This window comes from Amphiura filiformis, chromosome 3 (assembly GCF_039555335.1).
Source record: "Amphiura filiformis chromosome 3, Afil_fr2py, whole genome shotgun sequence".
Classification (NCBI taxonomy): domain Eukaryota; kingdom Metazoa; phylum Echinodermata; class Ophiuroidea; order Amphilepidida; family Amphiuridae; genus Amphiura; species Amphiura filiformis.
This window is the reverse complement of record NC_092630.1, coordinates 55,698,889-55,716,585: the sequence shown is the minus strand read 5'-3', so window position 1 is coordinate 55,716,585 and position 17,697 is coordinate 55,698,889. Positions and strand designations below refer to the sequence as shown.

Here is a 17,697-nt window from a genome sequence, read left to right as displayed (position 1 = left end):
GACAAATGCAGCACTCTTCGCGATGTTTTTGAAGAAATCATCTTCACAAAATCGTCTTTCACGTTGCCTATTTTCTTCATTTGAACAACGATTATCGCCAGAATGGTAAGCTACATTATATTTTTACTCAAATAATGTACTTTATGCTTGACTTTTATACTTTTTGCATAAGAATATGGGGTCAGTTGCACTTGCAGTTCCGGACGTCCTGGTCATGTAGATTTATATTGCAGTGTACACGGTCACGGAACACACGTCGACACTCGACAATTTTAAGCTTTCTCTTTTCTTTGTTTTCAAATCTGATAATTTCTCTGCCGTAATCATGTAATTTTTCATTTGCGTCGGTAAATCATGTATGCTCTCGACTCGATCTCTAAGTTACAGAGACTCAGACATTGCAGAGTAGATGAGAAAATCTCATCTGACTTTTTACTCGAATACTTGTACTTTTTCTAGTATTTAATAGCAACTAACTCGAAAGCTGTAGCTTCAAATTAGCTCATTGATTAAAAAAGTGCAGTAGTGCATGAGTGGGGGCATTGCTGTAGGACTCGGGTCCTGGACTCGGACTCGAGTTTTTCAAGGACTCGGAAGCTAAGAACTCGGACTCAAACCTCAAGTACTCGAGGATTCATCTTTGAGTCCAGCCGAGTCCTCCTCGAGTCCTGTTTTTAAATCTCTGCTAGCTCGCATGCGTCAGTACATAAACTTTACAAAAGAAATCATAATTAAATGTTTTTAATTTATTCTCTTTTTCAGAGATTCAATATGAAGATGAGTTGTGATTCTGAGCATCTCGCTTTTGACAAACGGATGCATCTTGGGAAGATGGTACTACCGATGCTGTTGGAAGAGTTTCGCTACCTGAGAAGTGTACAACCTAATGGAAATGGAAAGGCGTCGTAATCTTGTCTTGAAACAATGTCATGTGACTAAAATTTTGTATTGAACATAGTGATGTTTGTGCTTTCACTCTGTTGCACCACAAGCGTTTAACCGACAAACCGCCATTGTATTTGTATGTGTGTGTGAGAGCTCTGCCATATAAGTATTTGGTTGGTGCATGGAGGTAGTATAGTACCTCCATGGTTGGTGTCTTGCGATTCAATACTACAGCCAGGGAAATATGCACCAGTGTGACTACCAATCACAAACTTGGGTGCCCATGATTGAGCAGAGGGTACTGAAAGTGACACTAAACAGGCTGAAGAAAAGATCCATTGCATACCCAATGATGATAAGGGACCGTTCAATATTTAATCCGGGGAGGTGGGAGTTTTAAGGGTGAAATCCAGATTTTTATGGGGATCTTGAGGGAATCTTAGTTATTTGAACCATGAGGGGTGGGAAATGAAGAAAAGGGGAAAATAAGGGGAATCAGAAACTTTTAAGCGGACGCGAGGGAAAAAGTTTTTTGTCAATTATTTTGTCATAACTCCCACCCACACACTGGCGTTAATATTGAAGCGGTCCCTGAAGTGTATCATTTTCTTACTCTTTATTGGGCTCTTAAATAAATTTTGAAATCCTAATTTGTTGCCCTTGTAGTTTTTTCGAAACACTAAACAGCAAAATTGGTACCATTTTTGGATTTGGGGGAAGTTGAGATTTTAATAACCAAGGAGTAGCTACTCCCTATTCCATAAAATACAGCACTAAGGCCTAAAAAAATTGTTTGATTGGCGTAAACCGACCGACCCTAAAAATAGGCCCGACCTTTAGACTTTTTTTTTCTTACTGTTTTGCAAAATAATTTAATACGGTAATATTAAAAACTAAAATTTAAAAAAAGAAAGAAAAAAGCAATTTACAGACCCAATTTTTTATGGTACACCAATCAAACAATTTTTAGGCCTCATTTTGTCGGATTAAAAAAATATCCTATTTGGCCAAAATGAAACAGCTAAATCTTATTCCTTTAGTTAGGGGCTATCATTTTTTCTTGGAAGGAGGAACCCAAATATCTGGGCGGGTCATTCATTTTCGGAAAGAGAAACAGGGGGGTCATACAATTTTGATGACCAAAATGTAGGGAGTCACAAGATGGCCACAGATAGTGTGTTTATTTATACAATTTTAACCTGTTTTGTTGCCGAAATAGGGGGGTGCAATTTTATTGACACCGAAAATTTGGGACCCCCTTCTGAAGAAAATGATAGCCCCCTTAGTTGTAACTGGCAATTAAAGTCAAATTTAAATTTTGGGAAATATGGGCCAAAAGCTTGCGTTTTTAAAATAAGTTCAAAGATTTGTGTTTGAGGGCCAAATAAGGCAGCGATTTTCGAGTGGGCTTGTGGGTACCCGCCCGAGATTACATTACCTGTGCAGACAATTACCTGCCCGGGACCGGAAATTCCAATTGTTTTTTTTAATTATTTGTTTTTTATTTTTTCTGTTTTGGAGCGTCCCTGGACCTAGAGCTAAAGTCAACCATGAATGATTTAGCATTTAGCTCTAGGTCCAGAGACACTCCAAAATAAATAAAAACTTATTTTTGCAATTTCGGTACCTGATTACCAGCACGAAAAACCAGTCGGGTACCAGGGCACAAAATTACTTGAAAATACCTGGCTTAAAATACATTATAATTTCAACCTTTTTACACAAAAGAAATCAAATCTAGTCTAATAACAACATTGTGCATAATTTGGTTTTAATATCAAATTCTTTAATTCAACAGTAAAAAAAATGGAAAAAAGAGGTTGTAACAGTATGCGTACAAAACATCACTGCTTAACAGTGCAGTCATCTATTACTAGTATTATACTCAACACATGCTGCCTAATTATGACCAGATATGAATTTTGTTGCAAACTTGTAAAATAAAGCTTGCCAAGATTTTTGCTACAAGAGTAAATTTGAATTGTGTTGTAGTCTTGTTGTCTGTCTTGTCGTTAAGTTTCATGTCCAGACAATATATAATTTCCAAGAATCATGTGATTCACGCAAAATTCCTGTATATCATTCCTGCAATTCCCACACTTGTCAATGAAGGAAATCGTACATTAAAGTCCGGTTCTTACTCCACATTGCAGCGCGAGGCGATGCTATAAAAACTGAAATCTGAGCCAGGTTTTTACGAGCTCGGTGGTAAAATTCTCATCGCGCGGTGGAAATTTCGGTCCACGATAGAGTTGGATTTTGTACAACTTTATAGCATCCCGCTGCGATATCGCAGCCATGCACGCTTGTGATTGGCTGCTGGAAAATCATGGTCGGCAGAATGACCATAAAAGGAAATGCAGACCCCACATGCTTTTAAAACATCACAGCATCGCGCGATGAAATTAAAATGTACATTTTAATTTCATCGCGCGATGCTGCAAGGTTTTAAAAGCATCACAGCATCGCAGCGCTGGCCGATGTGGAGTAAGAATGGGACTTAAGGCTTTAAGTTGATGCCAGTTTTATTGAAATTGGGAAAAATTGAGAGAGTGTGTCTGCAAAATAACTACATACAAGGGGAGCAGTTTTGACTTTTAAATATTCAGTAGGGGGTCGGAGTTGTCTTGGTCCCAGCGGTTTGTGTTCCTCCGTCACTAAACACACTTTAGTGACGAAGGAGCACAAACCGACTGGGACCGAGACTAGGGGTCGGGATGCATAACAGTTTTTAGGCTGAACAGTGCCCTTGCATCCAAAATTAGCTCTTAAACTCCCATCAAAAAATTTTGGGCTGACACTCTCTCACTTTTCAACCAATTTTTTGTATTAAAAAAAAAAAAGTGTCAAAATGCTCAGGAGGACTGTACCCTACGCTTTCTGAAATTAAGTGAATATCACCTTTTTTTCGCAAATTTGGCGGACACATTAGGGGTGGCGATGCGAAGTGGGTAAAGGAAGGCTTTTGAATTTGCGGGTTTTACCCAAATTGAATACTGATTACTGCCCTCCTATTGTGTACGCCATACTTCGAAAAGGCTTATGTAACAAGTTCAGTTCACACAAGGAAGGATGTTTTCAGAATCTTTATTCCTATACTTGTGCATGCACAGTTTAGTAGATCCAATTGTTTTCTGTTATATTGTGCACCAAATTTTGCCCCCCAAAAAAATTGTTTCTCAAAAATTCTATTGTTTGAATATTATTTTGAAATTTTGCCCTCCAAAAAACTCTTGGCCAAAAAAAAAAAAATTACCCTAAAATTCCAACAAAAAGAATTTTGAAACAAAAAATTTGCTAAAAAAAAAAAAAAAAAAAGGTTTACGAAAGGAAAAAAAAATCCCAACAATTAGAGGAGATCGAACCCGGACCGGACTCCTATCCGGTACCACCACATACAATAGTGCATTCAGCTATGAATCCCACATAGGTTCAAGTTCTTCTGCTTCCAGTTTGAGAGCATTTTTGTCCAGCGATACTGAATTGCTGATATGGACCAGTACACTGCTGGATATTAATTTTGACTCTTGCATGTAACATGTTCTGGTGGTACCGCTGCTCAAAAACGGAGCCAACAAGCTTCATCACCACTGGAATCAGACGCACACCTTCTCGCTGTCGCTTTCATTGTTGTCAGCTCCGTAGAATTGTTGTTGCCGCTTAGGCGATGAAAAAAGAAACCCTGTTCTACGGGTGGACGGACCTTTCAAGTAGGGTCGGTCGGGTTCTTTTTTAAATGACCCAAAAAATCACCAGTCTGTATCTGTAAATAATTTGCAATTTGAGAAAATACACACACAAAACTTGTACATGAACATTTTTTCCCCCAATTTGTTCAAAATCTGGGTCGGTTGGGCCCGTAGAACAGTGTTTTCTTTTTTTGTGGCCTTACATTGTCATTTGTCGCTCTCTTCATCATCAGGTTTAGCTGCACAGTGCATAGGCGTCGAACTAGACTTCAAAATACACACATGAGAATACCTTTCGTCTGGTTCGCATTCATCATCTCCACTGTATATGAAATGAAAAAATGAAAAAATAAATCAATAGGTTTCCTTTTAAATTTTGGAAAATCTGGCCGATTGAGTGGCCGATATATTGATTTTTAAAAATCCTGACATTGGTGGTCCTTAATTTGTGCAGTATAACAAAACAATGGCGAATGTCAATACATATTGCAACTTGCAGCCTTTTGCAAAATTGAATTCCTTCAGTTTTTATCCGACCTATTTTTGGCAGTTTACGGTGTAAACAATCAATAAAATGAAGTCGGGTTCTGATTGGCTAGCCTGAAATACGTCATCATCACCAGCTCATTCGCCGATCAACCTGCGTAGCATCGCGTGATGCGCAGCCTCACGCAGGCGTGATTTTTTTACGCGAACAGTCGGCCAGTTCTTGAATTGCAAAATACTGCACTGTACGCTTTCTGAATAAGGCAAATCTGCTTAACAGTATCAGTATAGTAGCAGGATGCTCAACCTTAAAAGTAGATTGATGCAATTGGTAAAATTATGAGCCCTGCCTAGTGAAAATTTTTAGGATCCAATTCCAAAATGTGGTCAATTTTATACATGCATGCGATCAGGAAAATGTGCATATCTCTTGGTGGTATGTATTCCTATTATATCAGAAAGACATTCATTCAATAAATTGTTTGTTGGAATGGAATATCCGAGCCGCGCCGGGTCCAAAAAAAATCATGAAAAGGCCGGAAATACGATTACGAACATGAAAGGTAGCAGAATTCTGCACCATAACACACTGAACCTGACATAACGAAAGCTCGAAACTCGGCGCTATTTCGAGTTTTGAATATATACCACAAAGAAATCAGAGTAACAAATGAAAAATATTAATGGATTATTTTATCAGAAAGACATTTAAATCGTTCACGAAAAGGAATCTTACCGTAGAAGACCTGAACCAAGTAGCTAGCTGCTTCCAATATGCATGCTAATGCATGCGTTCGCGTTGTATCGATGAACAACAAACATCCTCTTTATTTCTCCGCTGAGGTGAAATATGGGCTATTTAACCGCAACTAGCAAAAAGCACCGGAAAAATGTTGAAATAAAATTGAATCTTAAAAGTTTCCTGATAATTAAATAAATACAGGGTCTATGTTTTAGTTCTCGAAGCCCCAATGCTGCGCGTACTTACCAGCAGTGACCAGGCGTCCGCACTCGACCCTGGCATTTTGTGAACTGACGCGGTCACATGACGCTACCGATTGATAATATGCTTGCGTGATTACGTAATCTCAGCATGATGTCGTCTCCTCCTCTGAGTTAACCCATGGCTGGCTGGAAAAAGTCAGATGATGTTGGTTGATGATAATGTGCTGCTAATATTGACTTGGTTTGCTTTTATAGGATGTTAATTTTTGAGAAGAATTTTTTTTGATCTGATGAAAATACATGGAGCATTAATAATGTAGTATATGTGCATGTAGCATGCTTTATGAAAGGTTCATGAATTATTAGTTTTTTTACAGAACAAGGTGCCACTTGATCCATCCATTTGTGAAGAAATTTGCGCAGCTCATATCCGCTGAATTCGAGCTATCGAGTGTTGTCATTATGTGTACATTGTGGCGATGTAAATTTGTCCAATCTCTTCCACTTACTTCCAATATATCTTTCCACTATGATAATAGTTAGGATATACCGTATTGGTATATCTAGGGATGGATGTGAATCTGATGCAGAGAGTAATTAGTGAGCAAATCCATCCATCATATCCATGTTGTAGTTACAATGTAGGGACAATTTTTGTCCCAATGTTGAGCAATCTGATCAAGTTGCCAGCAACACTGCGAGGCTGTGAAAGATGATGAAATTCTACAAAGGTTCAGTTTTAGCCAAAGCTTGATGTCAGTTTTTGCTGAAGGGGTAAACAGATAGGTTGACCTTACAAGAACATTATGATCCTGGCTATGATTTAATATTCATAAATAGACTTTTTAGATAATCTGGACGTCATAGAAATGCACAAGCAATTCTGAAGTTTTTGTTGTTTGGTTGTGATTGGTCGAAGAATTTGCACAGACAATAACATAAAACACAAATTTTCTTAAAATATTCAAAAGTTTCAGAATTGTACAATCTAATGACCATATTTGGAATCAGCATGAAAAATGCATTAAATTTTAAATTAAATCTTTGAGAAAACAATTTTGAGAAAAAATTGGGACTTTTATGTTGAAGCCTATGGCTAGCACACAGAGCATTGAAACCAATGTTTCGCCTCAATATTATCATGATTATGTGCCAGCTCTGTAACCTCACAGTGGCCTCACACCAACATTGATGTCACACTAAGAGATGATATGATCTATTGACATCATACCGTATCAGAACGATTTCAAAATAACATCGCAGGATGGATTGATTATGTATGTATTGATGGGCAAAAGTCCTGACACATTGGAGGAAAAAAATCTTGTCACATTTGAAAAAAAATCCTGACTCCTCACCTAAAGGCATTTTTCTGTAGTCTTCTCAGTTGTTGCATGTCATTCTGATACCGGTTGATGGGTCAGTGCAAGAAAGCCTTATCTGCAATAGCTGCCATAAGTCATTTAACAGTTTATGCATACAGCATACTATATTGTACACATGACATAGGAAACCTGGCAGCTATCGCTGATGGTACATTCTTGTACTGCTTACTCCATGATGTATGTTGCTTTGAAAGGAAATTAAATAGTGGAGAAAATCTTGAGGCCGATGCATCCGTCTGACAAGAAAATTACATGTAGCTTTATGTCATCCTCATCTTTGATAGGTTTGGTTTGTGAAATATTAATGAAACTTGACGAGGGAGAATCGCTCATGGTAACGATGTGCGATTGACATCGGCGTGATTTGCTTTAAAGTATCGAGATCTACACTCTGACGTAAATGAGCGTAATGGTTAATTACCATTAACCTAATTCACATCTGTGACAGACTGAATAGCGGTAATTAATTTTGATGAAAAATTTTGTTTGACCTATGGCCTACTTTTGATCTTCCAATAGGTGCAATTGAAATCAATAATAGATCTGTATTATGAAATACTTTGAGATCATCTCATTTGACAAAGTGCACTGGATTTTTCAGCACCATGATACTACTACATTTTTTGTAGATGAGAGTAACTGCTTACTGTTTTTTTTTTTTACAAAAGTAATCAAGTATTTTTACCCCTCCCCCCTAAACGTAACTAGTTTCGTTTATAGGATTAGGACGTCATCAATCTTTTGGTTTGTTCCCTAATGGCTTTCTTTAATGGAAGTGGTTCTACTTTTTGTTGAATTCCAAGGGAACTTCAGGTGGAAACATTTTGTGCCTAGTCGGACTTTTAAATAGAAATGGAAATGTACCATCCAGTCTTAGTTGAAATCTTCTAGATCTATAAAATTATCAAGTACATACATGTACAAAATCCATCACAAAACATATATGCATATAGCGGTGCTATATTGTCATTGAAATGTTGTTTCTTCTTCAATGGTCCTTCTATACAACTTTTTTGAACAAAAGTGAAAGGGTCCTGCAAGTTGGACTTATAAATCTAAAAGGAGAAGAAGATGTTTATGGAATATATGTTGACCATTATGTACATAGTCTTTGCATTCATTTAACCTGTTTAATTAACCATAAGCTCAAATAAGCCTCATTACACATTTCCAAGAATTTGCAACAGTACAGTCATTAGATGCAACTGAAGTCTGCAGGCTATTTGTATACATGATGTACATTGTAATTAATAACATCTCAAGGATATGTAATGCAATCAAAGAAGCAAAAGATGAGTTGACTATCACTGAATTTTGACTTTTCAACATTATTTTACGATCATATTGTAATTTGTATGCTACGTGTTACTAAAACAGTTGCCATCAAAGAAGATACATTTTTTAAGCCACATTTATATAGTTAAGTGTTGCTTAAATAAAAATGGGGTTGGAGGATGAGCAAACATAGGTAGGGTAGGGGTAGGGTAGGGGTGTGTTTGTGCATATCTGTGTATCTTGTATCACACACATATCTCACCCCATCCCCTATTCACAGAGACACAATCTTAAGTCATTTTTGATAACACACCATTTTTATGAGGATGGACATTTCAAGTGTAGTGGTCTAAATTGGAAATGCAGTGATACCAAAAGGATGTGCATGTACAATTGTACACTGGCGGTGTGTATGCATTTGTGACGGGTGGTGTGTATGTGTAGGGGTGGGATGTACAGTAGTATAGCTAGCACTTTTTTAGAGGGTGGGCAAAGGGGGCAAGGCTACTTTCAAGGGGGTCAAACTTTGATGAAAATGGGATAAAAAGTACAAAAAAAGAAGTAGAATTAGGGTGACCAGCATCCCACAGGGGGGAAGAGCATCCCACAGGGGGAGGAGGGAGAAATACTTTTCACAGGGGGAAGCTCCCCCACCCTTGGCCATGCCACTGGAGTGTGTATGCATGATTGCATGTTGTGTGTGGTGGTGTGTTGTGTTGCCCTGTCTTTTAAATTTTGATGACATGATCCTTATGCTGATACTAGATGTAAGCTTAATCACAGATTCTGGAGGTTTAATGAACAATGTATTGAGTTACAGCAGAAAGTATTTTCCGCTTAATTTTCCATCAGTTTAAAGTAATTCAATGAAAGTGAAGACTGTAACATGATGATGATCAAGGTCATGATATAAGTGACTTTAAGTAATGGTGGGCATCTATTCCATCTTCTGTTTCTTCTTCCATCTTCATCCGGTATTAATAATTAAATATAAAAAGGGTTTTATATTTTTTCAAAGACCGGATGTGGTTTCCTGACTGAAAGGGATTTGTTCACTTTGCAGAGTACATAAATTGTAGTCCTACAAGATACCACTCTAGGGTTTAATTTTGTGAAGCTTTGGCTCCCTTTCCCAAATAATGGATCAAATATTAATAACATTTGATATGTTAGGTCAAAGTAAAATAATAGTGATTGAGCCATGCGTCCTTTGACAAATCAGATAATATTGTTTTCATCCAAACAATTCTAGTACTGTATTTTTCTGGCATTTCCTATGAAATACCTTTTGTAAAATTTTTGTTTAATGAAATGGTAAATTAAATCAATGATGTGCGGATGATGCTATTCCACGTCAGAATGTGCTAGAGGCTAAGATTTAATGGCCATTGTTTTTGTGATCAATCATTAGTTGATGATGATATCTACATCAGACTTTGCCAAAGGTTATGAAGCGAGAGCCGTGTTTTTGCTAGTTATTGTTGGTTCACCTGTAATCATGGTGTGTAATTTAAAAAATGAAGATGCACTCATTATGTAAGCGATATTTTGTTCTTAAAATCTGGTAACAATGTGTAGACATATTTTGTTGAAGTGCGTAAGATTCTAGTAAGGGTGTAAGGGTAAACATGATTCATGTTTTCAGGTACATGCAAATAGAGTTCATCAGCCTTTTGCCATCTAGTGGGTGAGTCAGTATGGTTGCATTCCCCTTGATTGTCATGGGTGCGAATCTAGGTAATCTTCTCTAGGTTATAATATAATTTTCTTCTACTTCTTTTACCCACAAATGGCTGAAAATGATACCACACCTCTATATATAGGTAAAATATTCCTGAATTGACATCGAAATGAATTACATCTCTCAGACATTGTGTCAAGTAATAAGGGGTATCAATATCATATGTAATTGCATCGGCCCCACAAAACAAAGTAAATCATAAATATTGGTAAGTAATATTATATATTCACAAAATATTTTTTCTTTCTTTCTCTCTTTCAGAAACCCTCCAAAGGGATTATGAACTTAAATAAATCAGATCTGGTGAGATTACTAGGCTTATTGGAAGCAGAGCTTCAAGCAAGAGATTTTGTCATCACTAGACTGAAGGTAAGTCACTCATACAGATCATAGATTGCGCTCTTCTATTTGAAATCCTTACACCCCCTTTGGAAGACATGACCTTAAACTCCCATACATGTGAATTTCAAATGGAGTCATCCATTGAGGTAACACGCTCCCTAGGTCCATGTGTGGAAATTTAAGGTCATGTGTTCAATAGGGGGTGTATGGATTTGAACTAGAATGGTCCATTATGATCACTTGTCATTGTGACAAGAAAGTACAAATGGAAAAATTGACAAGAAAGTACAAATGGGAAAAATGGCTGACTATACAACAAATCTGCACATGAGGCTAGAAAGGCAACTGTAAAGTGCAATATACTTGTAGTGTACATTTAAGCGGAGATAGAACATGCATTATGTTGTGCTTGATGAACATCAACATTGAGAGTGACTTAACATTTGTACAAGGAGAAAGAGGGGCATTATACTTTTTCTCTCTCTCTGTATCTCATCGTGCACTATTCAAAGGGTGATTCATGTCATGTCAGCATCTAGACTGATATCGTACAAAAGGTGTGATGAGTGTGCCATTTACCATTGTTTCATCATGGAGACGGTCATCATTTTATTGTTTAAAGACGAGAAAGCACTGTTTGATGTACATGCTCACAATGCATTCTGTACATAATTTAGAAACATAAATACGAGGGACAATTTTATATCATTGCATTTTCATTTTCATAAATTTTGAATCGTACAAGCAACTGAAAGTTTACTGTCCCCAACTATTTCTGGAGATAGTGGTAAAATAGAGCAACTTGTTGGATGTCATAAAAGTTGAGAAATCAGTGGAAGGCACTTGAGTATTTTTACTCTCAGTGAGTCAGTGACATCATCAGTGTGTATTCCATGGACATTCATGTGGCTCTTCAAATCCTGCTGGTGAGTTTGGCGTACATCATACACATTTAAAGACGTTGCATAGCAGCGTGCGCTAAACAACTGCCTCAACAACGCGTTTGACGTCACTGACTCGCTGCGAGTAAAAATGCCATAGTGGCTTTACTTACTGACCAACCTTATTCAGCTCTACTCACTGTTCCGAGCCTCTTCCATACCCACATGTTTTTTTCTGTCATCGAGTATACCTGGTCAAACTATGCTAATGCACTTTGAATTGAAGTAGATGTGGATGGAGCAAGCATAACAAGTGAGGAACAAAATTGTTTCTGCAGCTTGGCTTTGATAAACATAAGTTGTTCCTGTTCTCTTTCGCTGCAAGGACGGTCTTGATCGATAATAGCAACACAAGCGCAGATCTCATGTTTACATGTTGTCTGGATATGTTTATTGCACTATTGGCCGGTGGATGTTGTTAGGTTCAGGGGAATAGTAGACCCAGTTTCCTATCTATTCCTGACATGTTCTCCCTTGGCCATTACCAGTAAATAGATCATTGTTGTGATGTGGACATTGGATTCCAGACTAATATGAAATTAAATAAGTCTTTGAATCTCTGAGAAATGTATCTTGTCTCTTTTTAAATGTGTAGAAAGTAGCAGGAACTGTCTTTTGGAATTTGCAGGAGAGCATTAAATAGCTCTTCTGGAACCTTCAAGGAGAGCCTTTTAGAGCATTTACAATAGAATATAAGGAGGGAATGGTCAACTAAGGAGAGCTAACAATCACTCAGATTTAATCTCAATCAGATTTAAGGCGAGAAGAACAGAATGATTGCTCTCATTCTCTTAATCAGAGGCACTGAAGTTAATAATATTGCTTTGGGTGTCCCATGCCTTTGCCTTGCCCCCCCCCCACACAAAAAAATGTGTAACTTCTGACATATTCTTTAGCGTGGGGTTGCCTTGGTATATTGCAGGCTTTTTTCCAAATTGCCTGGTTGCCCTAAAAAAACCAAAAAAAACTTTTTACCTTGATTTCATAAAATACACACTGTGCATGGGATCTTTTTGTATATAGGCCTATTGCATTTTTCAGTAGTTAGAAGGAAACTTATTGGGTGTAATTACTTCCTGGCCCCAGTCTAGATATCCATCAGTAATGGATCAAAAATTCAAATTTGAAATTAGTTGCATCCTTTCCTTGTTGTCAAAATGAGTGTATGCTGGGGACATGCACTCTGATTGAGTGCACATAATAAATGAGTTTGGTCCAAAGTGACCCATCACATTTCATAGATCTGTATTTTTGGTGCTCATGGTATTTTTCAAACACTTTAATTGTCAAAGCAAATAACTGCAAACTGGAGTGGAAAGAGTTCACACCTCGCTCATTCTCTACATGACTAGTTACATTGCATGTCAGAAGTGTTCAGGAGTAAACACTATAGCTACATGTAATAGCTGTGCACTCCTCTGTCCCTGCTGTGATATTTTCCACACGCAGACAACGATAAACATAGACAAGCGTTAAGTTAGGAATGAAATTTGAATGTGATAAGCTAAATGCTGACCGTCTTACATTACCACCAGTGCATCTTCATGATCTGTCTATCCGTCTGTCGGTCGTATCGTCATGGCAGGCATGCTACATGCATAGGAAGAACCCTACCGGTGCATGCACTTCAGTTCATTTGATTCCTGCTCAGGAATTTAAATTGTAACCGGAATTGCGCACTGCATGCCTTATGAATGTAACGTGCCATTGATATTGTGAGAAGAATTACATAGCATCTTGTGTGAAACATACTGTTGTATGGACATGGTAGTTGTTTAAAGGTGTCATGATAGATTTAGTTGAAGAATTGTGATGAAAGTTACCTACCGGTACTCAAATTTTCTCAAGACTGAAAGAAGTTGATTTTATCGTTATTATACTGTGTTAGCTTACAAATGTAAAAAGTAAATGTTGCATTATCATTTAAAACCCTATAAAATTAAACAACAATGAATATAACAAAATTATATAATGGCAGGGGAGGGGGTGGGAGTGCAAGATTGTCATGCACTAAACCTTTGATATTAAATATGTACACAAATTGGCATCCTTGAAGAGAGAAGGGGGCATAGTATGATGTATGTCATTCCATGTATCATATGAATGTTATTGAAGTCGTCAGATTTCAGACACCAGGAGGTGACCTGAATGGTATGGATGTTCACATAAGAACTTACATAATGAATTGAAGTTTACTCGCATGACGTATGAACTTTGAAAAGGATTCAGTCATGTATACTAGTAATGATGCATTCATTTTCATGTGGCTTCACATGGACTGTCTTTTGGAATTTGCAGGAGACCATTAAATAGCTGTTCTGGAGCCTTCAAGTAGAGCTGTTGAGCATTTACAATTGATAGAATGTAAGGAGAAAATGGTCAACTACATGTAAGGAGAGCAATAAATCACTCGCCTTTATCATATTTAAGGAAAGCAATAGAGAGCAATAATGCTCTCACTCTCCTCAATTTCAATCCCTGGATTCACTAGACAGTGAATGTTTGGTGTCTAAGTTTGTATGTTCGCCATTTTGTTGCTGTGTCCAAACCATTAAAAACAAACAAACAAATATGAGATGCATTTGAAACATCATAATGAAACATGGAAATGCAGGGTGCAGTAAAACAGTATCAATGCACAGTTTAATGCTGTTAGTATTCAGCTGCTGTTCTTGAACACATTATGCTGCATTCAAAAGTCATTTTGACTTATTAAAATTCTAGAGCTTACCAGAAATTGCATTTGTATGTAACTTCCTTTTCAATGTGCAGATCATAAAAACCTCAAGGAAATGTCAAATATCAAATTTGCACAGGACTTGTTCAAATGTACTGCTGCTGGAATTGTAATGTCATTTAGCAAAATTCAAGTTACAGGGAAAATGTGAAGAATTAGTTATGGTTACCATGGCAACTTTGACATCATATATGAGCCAGACTGCTATTAAGAAATTGGCTTTTAAAAGGGTACTTTGGAATTGGATGAAAATTTTTTGTCAGAACATTATTAAATTTGTAGGTACCCTAGATATTTTTTTATAAACTACAAAAGTATTAAGAAAATGGAATAAGAAAATTCAGTAATTCTTGGGTTACATCAAATAAGTATCGGGATGTTTTGAAAGCCAATATATATTGTAATTCTAGCAGAAATTAACTTTCTTTTTCATAAATTTTGCAGTGTATTTTGATTCCCATGTGTCTCTTTGCACGAGAATGCATCACAAATAGCTCTGCTATTCATTCTTTATATTTTTACAGTCCAACTTCATTTTTTTGCGTGGAACTGGTTTGCCTATTTTTTAGGGAAAATTGATTTACCAGTACTTAATTTGTGGATGAGAGCATGAAATTGGTTTGATTGCTCAATGACTGCCATAGTATAAAAAAGTGGAAGTATATCTAATAAGAAAGTTTTTTTCCATAAATACAGGAAGTGAAAAAAAGGAAGACAAAATTGTTAAAACTATTCAGTTCATCATGTATGCACATACCAAGTGGCAGTAAGGGTCTTGTTCAAAGCCTATCATCATTCAACATAGAATTAATCAAGAATCAATTAGGGCATGCTTACAAGGTCTTACAATTGCTTGTTCTATTTCAATTAACCTCCTGGATTCATGGTCTTGCTGCTTGAGATGAAATGCATGGCAGGATGGTTTCATCAGAATCGGGCCTCTGCAAGGTTTTGTTCGAAATCGTAAACAGATAGGTTTGGTTAGGTTATTGTTTTCAGTGTAATTAGACACAACCAAGGCCTGCTAATGGTGGGATTGGTATGTAGTTGCTAGATGGATTTACTCTCATATATTTAATCTTAGGTAGTCTTTGTAGAAGACTCCATTTAGGTATGTCCGTGGAGATGAGGGAGTGCGTCAGCGCGAGAGGATGCGCTGCAGAAAATTAACCAACTTGGTCCCAAATCTATATGATCCCCAGTTGTTACTCTTCCGTATTGCTAATATAGTTTAAAAAGGGTCCAAAAGCTAGTAGAATACAAAGACTAATTTTAGGTAGCAAATTATGTGAAAGTGGGCTGTAAAAGTACCATGCCAGTTCGCAGAATAAAACAAATGTGACATGGGAAGATAGACCTGCATGTATATTTGAGCTACCCTGACCGGCACAGATATCACCTCCTGGGGACATAGGACTGTTGATTTTAGAACAGGTCTTGTTATTTGCAAATTATCTGCCTGATTGAAGCACAGGATTCCAAAGGGCATACCCTCAGAGAAATCAAATTATCATGCTTGGACACAAAATCAATTCACATTTACTTCTTGGTTTGCTCTTGTTTTTCCTAAACGGATGGACGGGACGGAGGAGGAGTGACCATAAGGGGATATAGATCTGTGCTGTAATTGATGACACAAACTTGACAAAGTGATGCTAGTGGAATGCACTTGTAAGTGATTATGCAAGACGTTTCAGAGAATTTTCTTTTTTTTTCAACCACAAAAATGTGCAACTGTACAGGATGGGCAAATCTGGTTACCTGTTTATTTGACTTAGGGGGAAAGGTTATTGGTTTTAAAATGTGCAATTACTGGTGCATTGTAATACAATTAGGGAACTTGCAACCACATTGGGATATGCTTTTCTAGGTAAAACACTCATCCAATTTGTAATATACTGTCACAACATATTAGAAATTTAAGCTTCACTTGTGTTCCATAAGGTATATTGCTGATAGCCATTGATAGGCAAAAGTGATGCATGCTGATGCTGGGAAGGAAAAGGGCTCGAATTTGCGATCTCGGGTGACGAATTCTATAGCTTTTGAGCCCTTTTCATTCCCTACATGCATCATGTTTGTCCATCGATCTCGATCAGCAATATACCTTATGAGAACCCGACCAAAATCATAGTGGGGTGGTGGAAGAGCACCACCGGCTTCAGTATGTGTCAGCCAAATTTAGTGTCTCTGCCCTCCTTGCTCAATTTCAAATCCTGAATACCCCTGAGAACATCCTCCAAGCTACCCCTGAGAACCTCCTCCAAGCCACCCCTGAGAACCTCCTCCATGCCACCCCTGAGAACCTCTTCCAAGCACCCCCCTACATCCTTTACTCCATTAGGTAATTTACATGTATGTAGCTCTTTTCTTTTCTTTTTGTACATTTTGTGTTTATGGGAAGCAAGTGAACATTGCATCCTAATAAATAAATGCAAAAACCTCATAAAAGTATGAAAATCCTATATTGGCCAATGCTATGTAGTTACAGAAAACACTTGAATTATTCAATTTCAGTTGTCCACCCAATTATCTGAGTCACTGACAATCAGACAGACATGTCACAAAGCGTACTACTTTTCAGATGGAATTGAAGCATTTAAAAGATGAATGAAGTCCAACTGTCATAGTGATGGAGCATCATTTTACTTGATCCAATTCAATTAATCTCAATGAATGGGTTACCTAATGGAGTGCTACCTACTTCACATTCACATCTCACTATCAACGGAATCATCTAAATGGCTACTCAATGCGCCAATTTGTATCGGGGAGTCGGCATTGATGGGGTAGGACTGCATGGGAAACATATTCATGGCAGTCTTTTATAGAGTTTGTTAATTTTGAACAGAAAGTTTGAGGAAATAGTGTTTACAGGTGGGTTATAAGTGCAATTGGCTACAATGTATTCCATTTACTCTTCCCATCCCCCCTGTAGAAGGTGACACTGCTACCTCAGTTCCAGTTGAACCTTAATGGGCAATCCAGGTGAAATTTCATGTTATAAAAATTAAAATTCAGCTAAAACAGGGAGTGGGGGATTTTGAAGTCCAGTTGGATTTTATGTAATTTGGCCCTTATTTAGGAAACTTGTTCTAAATCCCAAAATCGTCCAAAATGTTCACTGTTTATGGATGAAAATGTGAAAATGGTTGGATTTTGAATGGCTAAAACTGTTTTTGAATTTGATATGAAAAAATTTACAAACTCTTCATCATGGGGGGGGGGAGGCAGTGCTGTACGGTGCAAAAACTGATTGAGGAGCCAATGG

The 17,697-nt window shown here is 37.4% G+C and overlaps 1 protein-coding gene across 4 annotated transcripts in view; it reads left to right on the top strand.

Moving 5' to 3' along the window:
• The window catches only part of LOC140148782 (uncharacterized), a 120,102-nt gene that overhangs the window by 13,855 nt on the left and 88,550 nt on the right, over positions 1-17,697 (top strand). For all 4 annotated transcript variants that reach the window (XM_072170849.1, XM_072170851.1, XM_072170848.1 and 1 more), the window contains exon 2: positions 10,668-10,775. In XM_072170849.1, the coding sequence (XP_072026950.1) occupies positions 10,668-10,775 (108 nt within the window). The remainder of the gene's footprint in view (positions 1-10,667; positions 10,776-17,697) is intronic.